The 16829-nt window shown below is 30.9% G+C and overlaps 1 protein-coding gene across 1 annotated transcript in view; it reads right to left on the bottom strand.

Moving 5' to 3' along the window:
* The window catches only part of Gnpat (dihydroxyacetone phosphate acyltransferase), a 65538-nt gene that overhangs the window by 20785 nt on the left and 27924 nt on the right, over nucleotides 1-16829 (bottom strand). The window contains exons 4-9 of the mRNA XM_075365363.1: nucleotides 7416-7545; nucleotides 5934-6137; nucleotides 5498-5649; nucleotides 5079-5263; nucleotides 3073-3245; nucleotides 77-211 (exon numbers count right to left, since the gene is read on the bottom strand). Coding sequence (XP_075221478.1) covers nucleotides 77-211; nucleotides 3073-3245; nucleotides 5079-5263; nucleotides 5498-5649; nucleotides 5934-6137; nucleotides 7416-7545 — 979 coding nt within the window. The remainder of the gene's footprint in view (nucleotides 1-76; nucleotides 212-3072; nucleotides 3246-5078; nucleotides 5264-5497; nucleotides 5650-5933; nucleotides 6138-7415; nucleotides 7546-16829) is intronic.

The following is a 16829-nucleotide window of genomic DNA, read 5'->3' as shown; positions in this document are numbered from 1 at the left end:
TTTTCAATCCATAAACTTCACATTAAAAATAACAGTTATCAATTATTATAAGATATGAGATATGACTGTAACTTACCTCTAAGTGTCTGTGGATCTAATGTTTTACATTTATCATTATTAAGTTTTACTAAGGAGATTGTACCAGAAGCAGAAACTCTGATTAAAGATTGATGCACTTTAATACTTTCCATAAGAACAGAAACAGCTGTGCCTAATAAAAAACATAAATATAGAGTGATTCAAAAAGGAGTTACAAATTTAAAAGCATATAAAAATTTATTTAGATAACTTATAGATTCGGTTGAGATCTCATTTCATAGCAAATCACAAGAAGTTTTGACTCATGTAGTTCATCAGTACCAAATTTGGACAACAGTCCTGTCACCAGTGTTCTAAAAAATTGATACATTTACTGTTGTGGAACGTGCTTGCTGCTTGTTTTGGTTTCATGATTTGCAGTCAGCAACTGCAGTTCAACATAATTTTCGCAGAGTACAGTAGGGAGCCTCCTAGTAGGCAAACAATTTACTCTTGGATCAAACCTTTGTTGAGACAGGTTGTGCTGTTAAACACATAAAATCACCAGGATGCTCATGCCTCCCTGAATTGCAAAAAATGCCTCCCTATTGTGGAACAATTCAGGGAAAGCTCTGTACATAGTCTGAATAAATTAACTGGACATGCGCCACATATGAGACTGGCATACCACAAACAACATTTCACTTAGTGGCAAGGTGAGCACCCATTACTGACTGCCAAATATAGGATAGTGAAAACCCTTATCAAATTATGCAGCACATTCATGATAAGGTCAATGTTTTTTGTGCCCTAAGCAAGCAAAGACTGTACATACTGTTCTTCTTCCAGGAGGCAACCGTGATTAGAATCGTTTATCTTAACATGTTCAAAATTTTCTAATTCCTCAGTTAGATGTTGATGACCAAGTTGGACGTCATTACTATCAAGAAAACGGGGCACCAGCTCACTCCCCAGATTTAACCTGCTAGATCTTTTCTTGTGGGGTTTCATTAAAGATCGGTTTATGTACACGACCTTTATCTGCTGATCTTGTTCAGCTAAGGCTTCGAATTAACATCACAGCTGCAGAGTTAACCCCTGACTTGCTGGCTATAGTCTGGAATGAAATTGAATTTAGGTGGGCTTTATGTCACATTAAAAATGAAAGCCATTGTTTGTTTTTTTTTTTTTTTATGAAATGAGAACTCAACTGAATCTGAAAGCTATCTCAATAAATTTTTATATGCCTTTAAATTTATTAAGTCCTTTTTGAATCACCTGGTATAAACTCTGAAAAAGTATTATAAACACAAAAAAGTTTAAATAATGAACTCAACACATGCTACTCACCAATTTATATTTTGAATATTCTGTAAAAGTAGATCAGTTAAAATAAATAATTCTGAATAAAAATTACATACGATTTCTTTCGATTCACATTTTAGAGTATTATGTTCAAAAGGTTTTCAATTCACTTAAAAGTTTTCACAACATAAAAAGAAAACACATTTATAAAATCAATTTTTTTCTGTTTAATGTTAGACCCAAGTCAACAAAGGTAACATTTTAATTTCAACTTAGCTTGTAGATTTTTACCAAAGTATAGCAACAAAATCAACCTTAATCCTGAATGAAATCTAAGGTATCAGCTTAAAAGGCATAAAAGTGGTCTACCTGCTCAGCAATTATCTTTCTTAACATAATGAAGAATACATTAAAAGAATTAAAAAGGAAACACTAAACTAATAAAACTAATAAACAAATTAACTTTTTAAATTACTTTTTTTAAACTGTAAGTTTGTAAGCTCTGGGAAAAATTATTTTATTACTTTCTTATAATTACTTGTATAATACTCTAAGAAAATAGAAACACTGTAACCAGGTGTAGTAAACACTGAAACAAACATGATTTCATAAATCAGAAATAAAATTTATTAAATTTCTTAAGCCTACCTTTTTAATTTTGGAAGATTGATGCGCATAACAAAAACTGCTAAAAATTAAATTTATTAGAAACCTAATCAATAACAGTCACTTTAATTATGTAATATCGATATACAGGTAGAAAAGATGATTATAAAAGAAAACTTATGAGCATTTATTAATCAGTCAACAACACTAACCAAACAATAATGAATTCAAATATCCAGGATGTTTTAACAATAAAAACATTCTTTTTTAAATTCTGTACACACATGATTATAAACATATATATATTTAAATATTCAATATTAACCGAAAATTTAAACCACCAAAACACAGTAACAGATAAATACACTTAAAATAAAAATTAACACCAATAATCAACTTTCATGGAATCCTGCATCATCAGTTGGTTGGTATACAATTCTATAATTATATTAATCAATTATTAAAAAAAAATAAAATGATCACTATTATAATCCCAAAATTGGTAATGATTAACACACAAAACTCCACTACCATTATTGGACACACAAACACAAATGCATGCACGCACACACTTTTTTCAAATCAATTCTTTTAAGAATCATATAGTAAAGTCAAGTATAGTATCAGAGTATAAGAAAGTAATTTCAGTTAAATGGAGAGCATGCATAACTGCTTTAATTAAAATTATTTTTATCTGATTTTAATTTTAATTTTTAATTTTAATTCGATTTTATGCCTTGCCGTCATATTTTTACACATGTAAAAATTTTTAACGTTAATTTTAATTAATTTTTCATATTTTTAAATATTGTTTTAATTTTTAATTTAACTGAATAAAAGTTTAAAATAAAATAATAAAAAGATTACACATTTTAAATTTTAAATAGAATAAATAAATGCATGGTAGGTAATGCATATATGTAATATATATATGCAATACATGTAATTACACATACAATATATAATGCAGCTGATGATGCGAGTAAATCGCCAAAGCGCTCCTACATATATAGTAGAATAAGTTAAGTCATCCTACTTTATTTATTCTGTACTTTGGTTGATCTAATAAAATAAATTTTGTTTTAATTTAAGTGTATATATGAACTACTAAACTACAGAAAAGAAATGAAACAATTTTCTTACCATGAGATATAGGTTGTACAACTGCACCTTGAGTCTTAAGTACAGCAGATAACCAAACAACATCTTTGCTAACATGATCAATAAGCAATGGTTCCAATGAGTTAACCATCAGATGGTTGGTCAATACCATTGCTAGAATATTAAAAGTATTCAGCACCATATTTTTCTGTTGGCTAAGCAAAAACAATTACAAATTAATATAAACACTTATACACAAAAATCTAAACACATAGATTCTATTAAAGCTATGCAAGGGGTAATATATGACTAATATCTCAATTCTACCTGTTGAAAATATACAAATTAGAAAATGAAAATTTGCAAGGGGTCTATAGCAGTACCAATGACAGACAAACTATAATGAACAAATTGTATTTTACAACTATGATATAATTTCAGTATATATAATTGTTTCAGGTTTCCATAAATAAGAGCAGAGGTTGAACTTAAAGAATGATAGTAAAGAACCATTTGAAAGGGTACCCGAAAATAATCAGATTCATGTAGCACTCGACTGAGTTTTTATAGTATGCAATTCTCCTACTAGGAGCATCAAGTGACTTTTTTTGTGTCAGTCTGCCAAACAGCATCACCTAAGAAGGTTATGTTCTGATCTGTGATTTTTTTTGTAAAATCTGTACTGTCTCCTTTCCATTTTTTGACATGGCAGACTTTAATGAACAGCTTGCAGCTGCAAAGTTTTTACTTCCTGCTTGGGGAAAAAAACCATAGAAAATATTATGGTTTTGAAAAGAGCTTACAAGAACACTGCTATGGAAAGAACTCAAGTGAAAAAATAGTTTTCATCTTTCAAAAAAGGTGAAATGTTGATTATGACCAACCTCATTTTGGATAACCTTCAACTTCCCAAACGGGTGAAAGTGTTGAAAAACTTTCCACAATTGTGCTTGAAGACTGACAATGATCCATTGAAGAAATAGAGAAATTATCTGGAGTAATTTGGAGCTTAATTCAGCAAATTTATCAAAATTTATCAGAAGATTTGTGCATGAGAAGAGTCACATTGCAAAGTTTGCGCCTTGACGACTCATCAAGAAGAGAGTCAGGTCACTTGAAGATTGCACAACAGTATGTGGCAAAAGAGGCCCGATTTGTGACAGATAGGCGACTGGTTTCTCCACCATGATAATGCACCTGCTCACACAGCTCTCTCAGTGCGCCAATTTAGAAAAAAAAGGCATATCTTCCCTGCCTCACCCCCATTATTCACCTGATTTAGCTCCGTATGATTTTTTATTGTTTCTGCAAATGAAAAGGAACCTGAAAGGAAAGCATTTTACCAATGTGGATCAGGGGAAGAAAAATATGAGGAAGGTGCTGTCATGCATCACAACAAATGAATTTAAAAATGTTTTGAACAGTGTAATAAAGGACTAGACAAATGTATTAGCTGTAATGGAGAGTATTTTGAAGGCTTTTTGTAAAAAACAATACAAAAAAAAGAAAGAATTCTAGTTATCTTTGGGTACCCTTGTACATTTTTTCAGGTTTTTACCAGTAGGTTTGTCTAGAGGCATCTACCTATTAAGATGTATGTATGCATGTCATACATACAGCTGTGATGGAAACTGATAACAATGTTTATTGATAGCCTAAAAATTGGAAACCACTGAAAGATGATTTTTCAAGAGGTTTAAGGATGACAAAAAAAGTAGGATATAGCATTTCTAAAGAAAACAGCTGAACAACCATTTTATTGCTACAATACAAATTTAAGTTTTTGAAACCACATAGCTTTTGCTAAATTTTTATTTTTTTTGGAAAATATGCTTATCTTTACTTACACAACGATCCTATATATAATGAAAATATCACTTTTTAATATCTATTATTTTTCACAGCAAATATATTAATACCAATATAGGTAAGCTAAATTAATTACAAAATAGTAATTCAACACACGAGATGAAAACTATTTCTTCTTGGATGGTAATTAAAAATTAAATATTTAAGTAAGGAACTGTAATCCACAATTTTATACTAACCAATCTACAATTTGATATGCTAAATGAAAACAGTGTCCACTTTCCTCAACAGAATCTCGTTTGGTAAAATCAAGAGTAGCACTAAGAGTTTGTGTTAGATATTTTCGGAATGAAATCGGTTCACTAAATGTAGCATGAACATTTCCATACTTTTCATCCATAATTTTTAAAGCTTTAATTAGTCCCTGTTAATAACAAAAAAAAAAAACAAAACAAAAAGCATAAATATGAAAATTACTTGACTGTAACAAAAAAAATTACTTAACTTTATCGTATATGAAATATACAACTACTTTACTAACAAATTCATATTTTAAACAAATCTTTATTACATCCAAAGTGTAAGTAACATTTGCAAAAACTACCATTGCACTACAAAATAAAGAAAAATAAAAGTAGAAGTACAAATTATAACTTACTGAAGTTGATTCCTTGGGTTTTGGAATGCCTAGCATTTCATATGCAAACAGAGATTCTTCTAAAACACATTCATAACTAAAACTTACTGGAACAAAATAAATATCTGGAACATCACCATTAAAAAATGGTTCAACAAGCATATTCAAAAGACCTGGAACATAAAAATCAATTTTACCAAATTCATACATAGAATTTTAAGTTTTTTTTTAATGAAGTTACTTTATGGTTAAAAAACAATCATATATAAACAAAGCATTCAAATATTTTTAATGATTAATAGCAAATCATGAATTATAAAGTTTACACTGAAGCGCATAAACAATTAAAAATAAAAGGGAATGGAACTCATCATAATTTAGGTAAATAAGAAATTCTATATTAAATATAATATTTTACTTTAATAATTGATTTTGAGAATTTATAGAATTAAATTACCAAATTTAGGGACTAGTGCTTTTGCAGATCGACTTCTTGTACCCTCAATGAAAAACTCAATTGGAGCATCACCATATGTAACAAGATGTTGTACATATTTCTTAAAAACACTTCTATACAACTGATCATCAACAAACGAACGTCTCATAAAGAAAGCACTACAATCTCTTAGTATTTTTCCGATAACCCGCATGGACTGAAAATCTAAAAAAAAAAATAATCATTAAAAAAATATAATTATTACTAAACATCTAACTATTTTCTTAGTAATAACAGGATGACATCCAATTACAGTTATTTAAAATGATAATAATTGAATAAAACGAAACATGATTCAAAAATGAAAAATACCAAACCTGGCTGGAATTTGAATCAAGAACCTTCCCTAAATGAAAGGCTATCATTCTGCTTTTTTCTGTTCTTGATCATTCTTATTAACCAAATATACAATTAACAATGTTAATAAACACAAGGGACAACTAATACGTAATGCATAGTCACACATAACAAGAGAACAAAACACTGACCAGAACAGTACATGTTGCCATCTTGTAGTTGCATTCTCCACTAAAAACATGCCAAATCTTGTTAAACTCACTACATCAACAGGTTTAAAAAAATTCTTAGAGTGAATTTTTGGCAACTAAAAAAAGTAAATCCAGGTAATAATCATCATTGTCTACAAGTCATCTATAGTGATGAATCACTTGATCAAGGAAAAAAAAAATTCACAACTCTCTGAGAAAAAAGTTCTGAGATATCAAACACATATACATAAAGTACCTGGACGCTGGAACCAACATTAATTTTGCACAGGAATAGACATTAAAACAATAAGAAGGTATGGCTACAAACATAATATGCTATTACAAAGTTGACATTTGAATTCATTCAACAACATCCATACATCCAGAGAATTAGCACCTCATAATTTTCACTTCACCCTGAATTAAGAGACAGCTTAGAACATTAATTTCATAAACAGACAATGAAGTAATGGATATACTGAATTTGTACATCAAGGAAAGACAGCTTAAATTCTTCATTTATGGGATGACTTCTTTACCATTGTTAGCTGTAAACGGAGAAAGGAAGCTCCTGTAACCAATAAAAAGTATTTGAACATGCTTTTTGTTTGATTCATCTGAATAGCTCTCTCTCTCTCTATTGGCAAGTTGTTAGCAAGTGTACATTACTTTTCAACCAGCAACTGATTTTACCTTACCTTAAAAAAAATAAATATAAAATTAAATCAAACAATACAGGTAATACCTCCAAAAAATAAAATGTTTGCTCTTATAATTTAATTTCTATGTAACTATTTACAATTACATGTGACCAGCAGCAACAGTATTTTAATATGCTTAAGATTTTATTTAAAAGGATTTATTTATGGTTTAATATTTTTAAATAAGTTCTTTTGTTTTAACAACATTAAAAACAAACATCCAAGTTCAAAACAATAATAAATATAATACAAACCCATTCCAGCAGCAATACATGGAATTTCTATATTATAATGGAATGTGATGTAACTCATTAGAAGAAAATCTGCATAACTTCGGTGGCTTGGAACAAATATTACAGGATTACCTCCCATTTCAGACTTCAACTGCAAAAGAAAAGATTCCCAATCAATTTTCAAAATAATTTTCCTTAATTGTTTCATAATGGACATCTAAAAACAAAAGAAAATATTGCACAGCAGCACATACATGTAAGCTGATTTTACATCCAACATATTTTATACCGATTTTAGAATAGACTTTTTACTACAAGCAGAATTGTTTTACTAAAAGCTTCCCGAACAGAGCTGAGAAGCTTTTAAACAAGAATAAAGCAGTAGGGAAGACACACCCTTGAATTATTATTTTATCTGGGAAAAGCACCAGACTCCAATAAATAATTAATTTAACAAAAAAAAGTAACAGCAGAAAAATATGAGAATTGCATATAAGCTTCCTATCTCGTGCTTCTAAATTACTAGTAAACAAATTCATGGACCAGAACAAGAAATAGGTGTACTAATAACAAGAATAATAACAATAACAATAATAATACTAATAATAACAATAATTAGAATACTAATAATAAGAACAATTCAATCTCAGAAAAAGCAAAGGAACATGAGAAAAACAATTTTAATTTTCAACCTAATTTTGTTAGGCAATTAAAGAAAAACTAAGCTATGTATATAACATTTCTAGAGCTTGAAAAAAATTACTTTTTTCCAATGAATGGGACAGAATATTTTAAGTTTTTAAGATATATAAGATTGAAATTCAAAAGAGTTATTTATTGGTTGTATACAAATAAGAATTGAAAATGCAGAAAGTCAAGTAAATTAAAGTACAAAAAGGGGTTAGGACAAGAATTTAGTTTGTTTTTATTTTTAATTTGTACATAAAAGCAGCAATAAAGAATTCAAAGAAAAATTTAAAAAAGAGAATAAAATCCCAGAGACATAAAATTAAAATGTTTCAATATATAAATAAAGAGGTGATATTGTAATCTTAGCTGAAATTAAAAATTAGTTAGAAATAACAAAATGTGTTAGGATTAATTGCTGGAATTCAATACAAATTGCTGAGGTAAAATAATCATAATAAATAATTAAATGTTACAGTAAGGAGGTTAATGTAAAAGTTAAATACCCAAAATCAGAAAAATTTGTGATTGGGTGTAAAATAATTACAAAAGGATAAAAAAGTTAAATAAGATTCAAAGCAGATTTCTGCAATCCAAGAGAAGCTATCAGGTGCTATCAAATACATTTACAGGGAGGGCAACCTTTAATACAGTCCATTAGTAATGTATCCAGGATTATAATGCAAAACAGGGAAGTGGCCTACATAAAACTAAAATTTGTAAACATTTTTTCTGCATTAATGATGTAGTTATCATTACTGTAACTCACAGCCATACAAAAATGTAATTGATTTAGCTATTTTTTATTCTAGAATTTTCATAGTGCATTTTGAAAATGAAATGTTTCCTGAAATCATCATGACCAACAAGCATTATAGAAAAATTGTGCTTACAAGCTATATAAAACATTGTGTACTTTAGCCTATGTCTGTATTTTACATTTCTTTTATTAAGATTTATCCTAACCAATGAGTTTTAAACACTTTTGTTACTAGTTGTAGCTCTCCAATCCAGCTAGTTACAGTGTTTTACAAAAAAAAAAAACACATTCCACTGCTACAAAACATACATTTAACTACTTAATACTGCATGTGCAATAGCAGACTACACTGTCTCAAACATTTGTTGGGATCATTGAATGACCATCCTTCATAAAGTGTAGCAGTTAACAGCATCAATACAGAAAAATAATCAAGAGTAACAAAGTAAAAGGTTTTCAGATTCATTATATATTTGAAAATTATGTGGGTACAAAAATGATTTTAGATGTGTGAGAAGGACAGGGCTGATGATGAACCTGGATTGGGTTAAACAAAATGGGTTGGTGAGTACCCAGATGATTTTATTTCTTTTTTCATAACTAAAGTTGAAAAACCATTTAGATTATTAATACCTATAAATGATAAACAAAATGCCACACAAAAGATAAAATGCTGATGAAGTTGAAGATTATGAAATACAAAAACATACAAACACAATAATATACAAACTAACAGCAGTAATATTGTAATGTCAGCTGACAAAATTGTGAAAGCACCACTGGTCACTGGTCAGTTCTAAAGATGACAGCATTTTGAAAATGTTTTATTATACAATTTTATTATTTTTTTATATTTTTAAATTAATAAAACATCTTATATTTTTTAATTAATAACATCATTTAAATGTCAATAAAATCAAACAAATTATCCAATTTTGGAGATTTTTGTGAATGGCAAACAGAAAACTGAAGCAAAACATGAGTGAGAGAAAGAGAAAGAGACTGATAGATTATTTCTTTATAGTTTGCCTGACAAGATACATATATAGAACAATAACAAAATTTAAAAAAAACTTTGACAAATGATATTAATTTGAAGTAAAACAACATTATTAAATATTTTCAATATATTTATTTATACTAGCAGCAGCAGTCCAATCACAAAGTTTAAAAAGATATCAAAAATTTTAACATAAAATAAAACAAAAAAATTAACCCTTCGTGGGTGATAGTGGATATATCTGGATACACAAAATTTTCATTTAGAGAAGTTTGCAGATTTATCTGCATGTGGGTCTAGATTTTATGGGTTTTTGGTGGATATATCGGTTAAAGTTGTGACACATTACTGAAGTTTTTATATCAGTTAATGTTACACATTTAGTAGTGTTACACCCACCTTTTTGTCTTTAATGCCAGTACTGAAAACTGGGGGAAAATGTGAATGGCTTTCTGAGGTGGGTTGTTGGGAGTGGCACTCAAGTAATGTCTTCTTATCTGTGATAGTAAGATGGCTTTTAACATAAGTAACTCAAATTTTTTTGATATCATTGAAATACTACTTAGTAGATCTATGTCAGAGGGTGATATTCCACAAATGATGATGAGGGAATGCACATTGAAGAAAGTGATGGGGAATACAGCGACAGTGTTGCAAGTTCTGATCTTAGTAATGTTAGTGTAGTATCACAAATGCATACTATAATATGAGGGTTATCTGAAAAGTTTTGAGCCTAACATAGAAAGACATATTTTTTCTGTTAAATATAGTTTTATTTTTCAAAAAAGTCTCATTTGAAGTCAATACACTTTCTCCAATGATGCTCTAACCTCTTTAACCCTTCCAAATAGTAGCTGGTGTCTTTCTCTGCAAAATAGGTGTTTACATATGCAATAACCTCCTCGTCCAATGAAAATCTCTTTCCTCCAAGCAAAACTTTAAGGTTAGGAAACAAAAAAAATAGTCACTTGAGGCCAGATCTGGTGAATATGGTGAGTTGAATTCAACCAATTAAAAGTGCAATTCGTGAATTTTAGCCATGGCGACCGTCAAAGTGTGAGCAGATGCATTGCCCTGATGAAAAAGGATTTTCTTCTTCAAATGTGGTTGTTTTTTTTCAATTTCTGCCTTCAGCTTGTCAAGTAATGATGTGTAATTCTGTCCCATTATTGTGTTATCTTTTTTTAAGATAATCTATAAACAAAATTCCATTAATATCTCAAAAAACAATTGCCATCACCTTCCCGGCCAATGGAACCATCTTCGCCTTTTTGAGACAGGTTCACCCTTTGTAGTACACTGTTTTGTCCCAGGAGTTTAGTGGTGGATCCACATTTTATCTACAGTAATGAATAGAGCAAAAAATTTGACTCGTTTTGCTTAAACTGCTCCAGTAGGGCCTTGGAAATGTTCATTTGAATGCGTTTTTGGTCCAAAGTGAGCAAATGCGGCACCCAATGTATGGATAGCTTACGCATATCCAATTCTTCAGTTAATATATGACTAACATGTTCTTTCGATATTTCTATAGCCTCTGCCCTCTCTCTCTCTCTCTCTCTCTCTAACCTTAATTCATAGGTCGTCCAATACCATTTGGTGAACTTTTTCAATGATATCAGTGGTGGTTGCAATTTTTGGCCGTCTGAATGCTCATCAACCAAGCTGGTACGATCATGTTTAAATTCAGCTGCCCATTTTTTCATGGTGGCAAATAATGGGACAGAGCCCCTGTAAACAGAGTCAAACTCAGTTTTAATTTGCGTACGTGTATTGGCTTTCAAATGCAAGCATTTAAACATGGCACGATATTCTATTATTTCCATTTTCACAAAAACACTCACAATGACTTACTCAAACAATTGAGTGTCCAAAATGGCTGAAATTTTAGTGAGAACCTTTCAAATGCATGGCAAATACATTCTCTAACTTTGTTGATGAGTGCTGCCATCTTCAAGTTGAGGCTCTAAACTTTTCAGACAACCCTCGTAAATGATTTAGGTGATAATGATGGAAGAGGAACTGAACCATTAAATAAAAATGGAAACAGTGACAGTAATCAGGATGACTGGATTGATGCGAGTTATAGTGACAATGGGCTCAAAAATAATATTTTTTTTTGTCTTCATTCACTTGACTGGTTTGATACAGCTCTTCAAGAATCCCTATTTAGTGCCAGTCGTTTCATTTCAGTATACTCCCTACATCCTACATCCCTAATAATTTGTTTTACATATTCCAAACATTGCCTGCACAATTTTTCCCATCTACCTGTCCCTCCAATATTAAAGTGACTATTCCAGGATGCCTTAATATGTGGTCTGTAAGTCTGTCTCTTCTTCTAACAATATTTTTCCAAATGCTTCTTTCTTCATCAATTTGTTGCAACACCTCTTCAATTGTCAATTTATCCACCCAACTGATTTTTAACATTCTCCTATAGCACCACATTTCAAAAGCTTCTTCTTTTCTTTTCAGATACTCTGATCATCCAAGTTTCACTTCCATATAAAGCTACACTCCAATCAAATACTTTCAAAAATATTTTCCTGATTTTTAAATTAATTTTTAATGTAAACAAATTATATTTTAGACTGAAGGCTCGTTTCATTTGTGCTATTCAGCATTTTATATCGCTCCTGCTTCGTCCATCTTTAGTAATTCTACTTCCCAAATAACAAAATTCTTCTACCTCCGTAATCTTTTCTCTTCCTATTTTTATATTCAGTGGTCCATGTACATTATTTCTACATTTCAATACTTTCGTTTTGTTCTTGTTTATTTTCATGCAGTAGTTCTTGTGTAGGACTTCATTCATGCCATTCACTGTTTCTTCTAAATCATTTTTACTCTCAGCTAGAATTACTATATCATCAGCAAATCGTAGCATCTTTATCTTTCTACCTTGTACTGTTACTCCGGATCCAAATTGTTCTTTAACATCATTAACTGCTAGTTCTATGCAAATATTAAAAAGGAAGGGGGATAGGGAACATCCTTGTTGGACTCGCTTTTTTATTACGGCTTCTTTCTTATGTTCTTCAATTACTACTGTTGCTGTTTGCTTCCTGTAAATGTTAACAATTGTTCTTCTTCATTTTTTGTACTTGAACCCAATATTTTAAAATGCTGAAAATTTTATTCCAGTCTATGTTATCGAATGCCTTTTCTAGGTCTATAAATGCCAAGTATGTTGACTTGTTTTTCTTTAATCTTCCTTCTACTATTAATCTGAGCGCTAAAATTGCTTCTCTTATCCTTATACTTTTCCTGATACCAAATTGGTCTTCTAACACTTCTTCCTCCATTCTCCTCTCAATTTTTCTGTACAGAATTCTAGTTAAAATTTGTTATGTATGAGTAGTTAAGCTAATTGTTCTGTATTCTTCACATTTATCTGCTCCTGCTTTTTTTGGTACCATGACTATAACACTCTTTTTGAAGTCTAACAGAGCTTCTCCTTTTTCGTAAATATTACACACCAGTTTGTATAATCTATCCTCACCTGCACTACGCAGTAATTCTGCAGGTATTCCATGTATCCCAGGAGTCTTTCTGCCATTCAAATCTTTTAATGCTCTCTTAAATTCAGATCTCAGTATTGTTTCTCCCTTTTCATCCTCCAACTTCCTTTATAACACCAATTTCTAATTCATTTCCTACGTACAACTCTTCAATATATTCCACCCACCTATTAACCTTTCCTTTCGTACTATAAATCGGTGAACCATGTTTGTTTAACATGTTATTAGATTTTTATTTATGTACCACAAAGGTTTCCTAACTTTCCTGTATGCTCTGTCTAATTTACCAATGTTCATTTCTCTTTAACCCACCCTTCTTTTGCTAATTTGCACTTCCTGTTTATTGCATTTCTTAATAGTTGATAATTCCTTTTACTTTCATCACTAGCATTCTTATATTTTCTACACTCATCCATCAGCTGCAATATATGCTCTGATATCCAAGGTTTTCTACTAGTTCTCTTTGTTCTGCCTAAGTTCGCTTCTGCTGATTTACGAATTTCCTTTTTAATATTCTCCCATTCTTCTACATTTTCTACCTTATCCTTTTTACTCAGACCTCTTGCGATGTCTGAGTATGATGTCCTCTTCAAAAATCTTCTTTACTTCCTCTTCCTCAAGCTTCTCTAAATTTCATAGATTCATCTGACAACTTTTCTTCAAATTTTTAAACCAAATCTACATTTCATTATCACTAAATTATGGTCGCTATCAATGTCCGCTCCAGGATAAACTTTGCAGTCGAAGAGTTGATTTCTAAATCTTTGCTTATCTATGATATAATCTCTCTGATACCTTGTAGTATCAAGGTATCAAGTAGATGCAAAACTCTATAAGTTTGTTTCCTCTTTCATTCCTTTTGCCTAACCCGCATTTACCCACATTTCCTTCCTTGCCTTTTCCAATGCTTGCATTCCAATCTCAAACTATTATTAAATTGTCATCCCCTTTTATGTGTTTAATTGCTTTATCAGTTTCTTTGTATACACATTACCTCATCATCATAATCATGGACACTTGTAGGCATATAGACGTTAACAATTGCTGTCGGCTTAAGTTTTGATTTTATCCTTATTACAATGATTCTATCACTATACATTTTCAAATACTCTACTCTCTTCCCTATCATGTTCATTATGAAACCTACTCCTGCCTGTCCATTATTTGAAGCTGAGTTAATTATTCTAAAATTACTGACCAAAAGTCGTTTGTTTTCCTCTTCCCACCGAACCTCACTAATTCCTACTACATCTACATTTAACCTATCCTTTTCTCTCTCTTTAAATTTTCCAACCTACCAACCTTTTTTAGACTTCTAACATTCCATGCTCCAACTCTTAGAATGTTTTTTATATAACAATTATAAATAATAACTCTGGACCAGTTTTACAGACTTCTTTCAATGAAAGCACGATGCCCATACACTATTATTTTTTGTTTTTTGATGACGATTTACTTACAATGATATGCTCAGAGACAAATAGTTTTGTTAACAGGCAAAAACTTGCCTTGACAAGCCCTAAAAGTAGAATGAAAAAGTGGAAAGAAGCAACAGTATCTGATTTGGAAGCTTTACTGAGAATAATACTCAATATGGATCTGCATCCATTGTCAGAGCTGAAAGATTATTTTTCAGTGAGTCAACCGAATGCAATTCTTTAGTGATGTGTTTACCAGAAATCATTTTCTGTTGCTATTTTGGAACCTACATTTTAGCAGTGATGAGGGCACTGATCAAGGTATAAAAATACAATCAACTACAAATACAATTCAAAAGAAATATCAGTTATTGTATAATTCTACATTCTCATGTATCAGTTGATGAAAGTAAGATTTCCTGCAAAGGAAAAATTTCCTTTCGTGTATATAACCCAAACAAACCAAGTTTCGTTTTAAAGTTTTTGTTATTTCAGACAGTTTAAATGGTTACATTTACAATTTTATTCCATATTTTGGCAGAGAAGAAATAATTCCTGGTTCTGAATTACTAAAAACAACTCAGATTGTGTCAGCATTCATTCAATCCTACTAAAGATCAGACTAATCCTTCATTTGGCAATCACGTATGAGGTCTGTTCAAAAAATAACCAAACTTTTAATTACACACCAACAGAGATATTTAGTGACATGCGGTGGCTATTATTATTTCGCATAAGCTCCCTGAAACCACATGTTCTTGGATTGTTGATATCTCATTTAGTTTTTGTGTAATTGTTGTCCGAGTACAACATGTTTAAGTTTTAGCAGCAATTTTTGCAATGTGTCATTTTTTGATGACTGAATTTTTGTCTCAATGTCGTAGCCATAAACCCAGCTTTCGTCTCCTGTTATAATCCTTTGCATGAATGTTTCATTGCCATCGGCTTGTTCAAGAAGTTGCTGGCAATTGTCCACTAGAAGTTTTTTCTGCTCTTCAGTCAGCAAATGAAGAAAAAACTTTGCTGCAATTTGATGCATGTTCAATTTTTCAGACAAAATGTTATGGCATGACCCAATCAAGATGCTAACCCTTGTGCAAGTTCTCTGACAGTCAATCAGTGATTGCACTCCCCAGATCGTTGATTTTTTGAATGTATGTGTTATCAGTTGAAGTCAAAGGCCTTCTTGGTCGAGGGTTATCTTCAATTGAGTGACGACCACTTTTAAATCGTAAAACACCATTCACAGCATTGTGCACAACCCAGAGCATCATCTCTGTAAGCTTGTATCAAAACTTGAAAAATTTTCTGTGAAAGTTTTCCCCAGCTTCATGCAAAATTTTACATAGTATTGTTGCTCCTGAAAAACGCACATTACAAAAATCACTACTAATACTTAAACACATAGCACTCAACAGTAACACAAAAACTGAACAAGATAACAACCGAAGAACATGTAGTTACAGAGAAGATTATGCAAAACACAATGCTGCCAAGCACACATTACTAAATATCTCTGTTGACACGGAATTAAAAATGTTAATTATTTTTTTAATAGACCTCATATATGTTGATTGTTATTACAATAGCCCTGAACTTGCTGAAGAGCTGCTACAAAAACAAATGTTTATCACAAGGATTGTCATGTTACATAGAAAGAATATGCCTAAAATAAGTATAAAATAATGAAGTGTGGCAACTTGTATGCACACAGGAATAAAACAGGCATCGCAGTTGTTTGCTGGAAAGACAAAAGACCTGTAATGGTTTTAACTACAAAACACAAAGTTAGTAGGCTTCACATGTTAGATGTTCCCAGCAAATATCCAAATAAACCATCCACTAAAAAACCAACTGCAGTGTCAGATTACACGGAGCATATGGGAGGTGTGAACTGCAGTGCTCATTTTATTTTGAGTTACCAATTTCTGAGACGCACAAAGAAATGGTACCATAAAATGTTCTTCTTACTAGAAGTTGCTACAATTAATTCAAACATATTATACAAACACATACAGTAACAGTGACACTAAACCAATATCTCACAAG

This window comes from Lycorma delicatula, chromosome 5, assembly GCF_047948215.1.
Source record: "Lycorma delicatula isolate Av1 chromosome 5, ASM4794821v1, whole genome shotgun sequence".
Taxonomy (NCBI): domain Eukaryota; kingdom Metazoa; phylum Arthropoda; class Insecta; order Hemiptera; family Fulgoridae; genus Lycorma; species Lycorma delicatula.
Note: the sequence above shows the minus strand (reverse complement) of the source record. Positions and strands in the feature narration are given on the sequence as shown.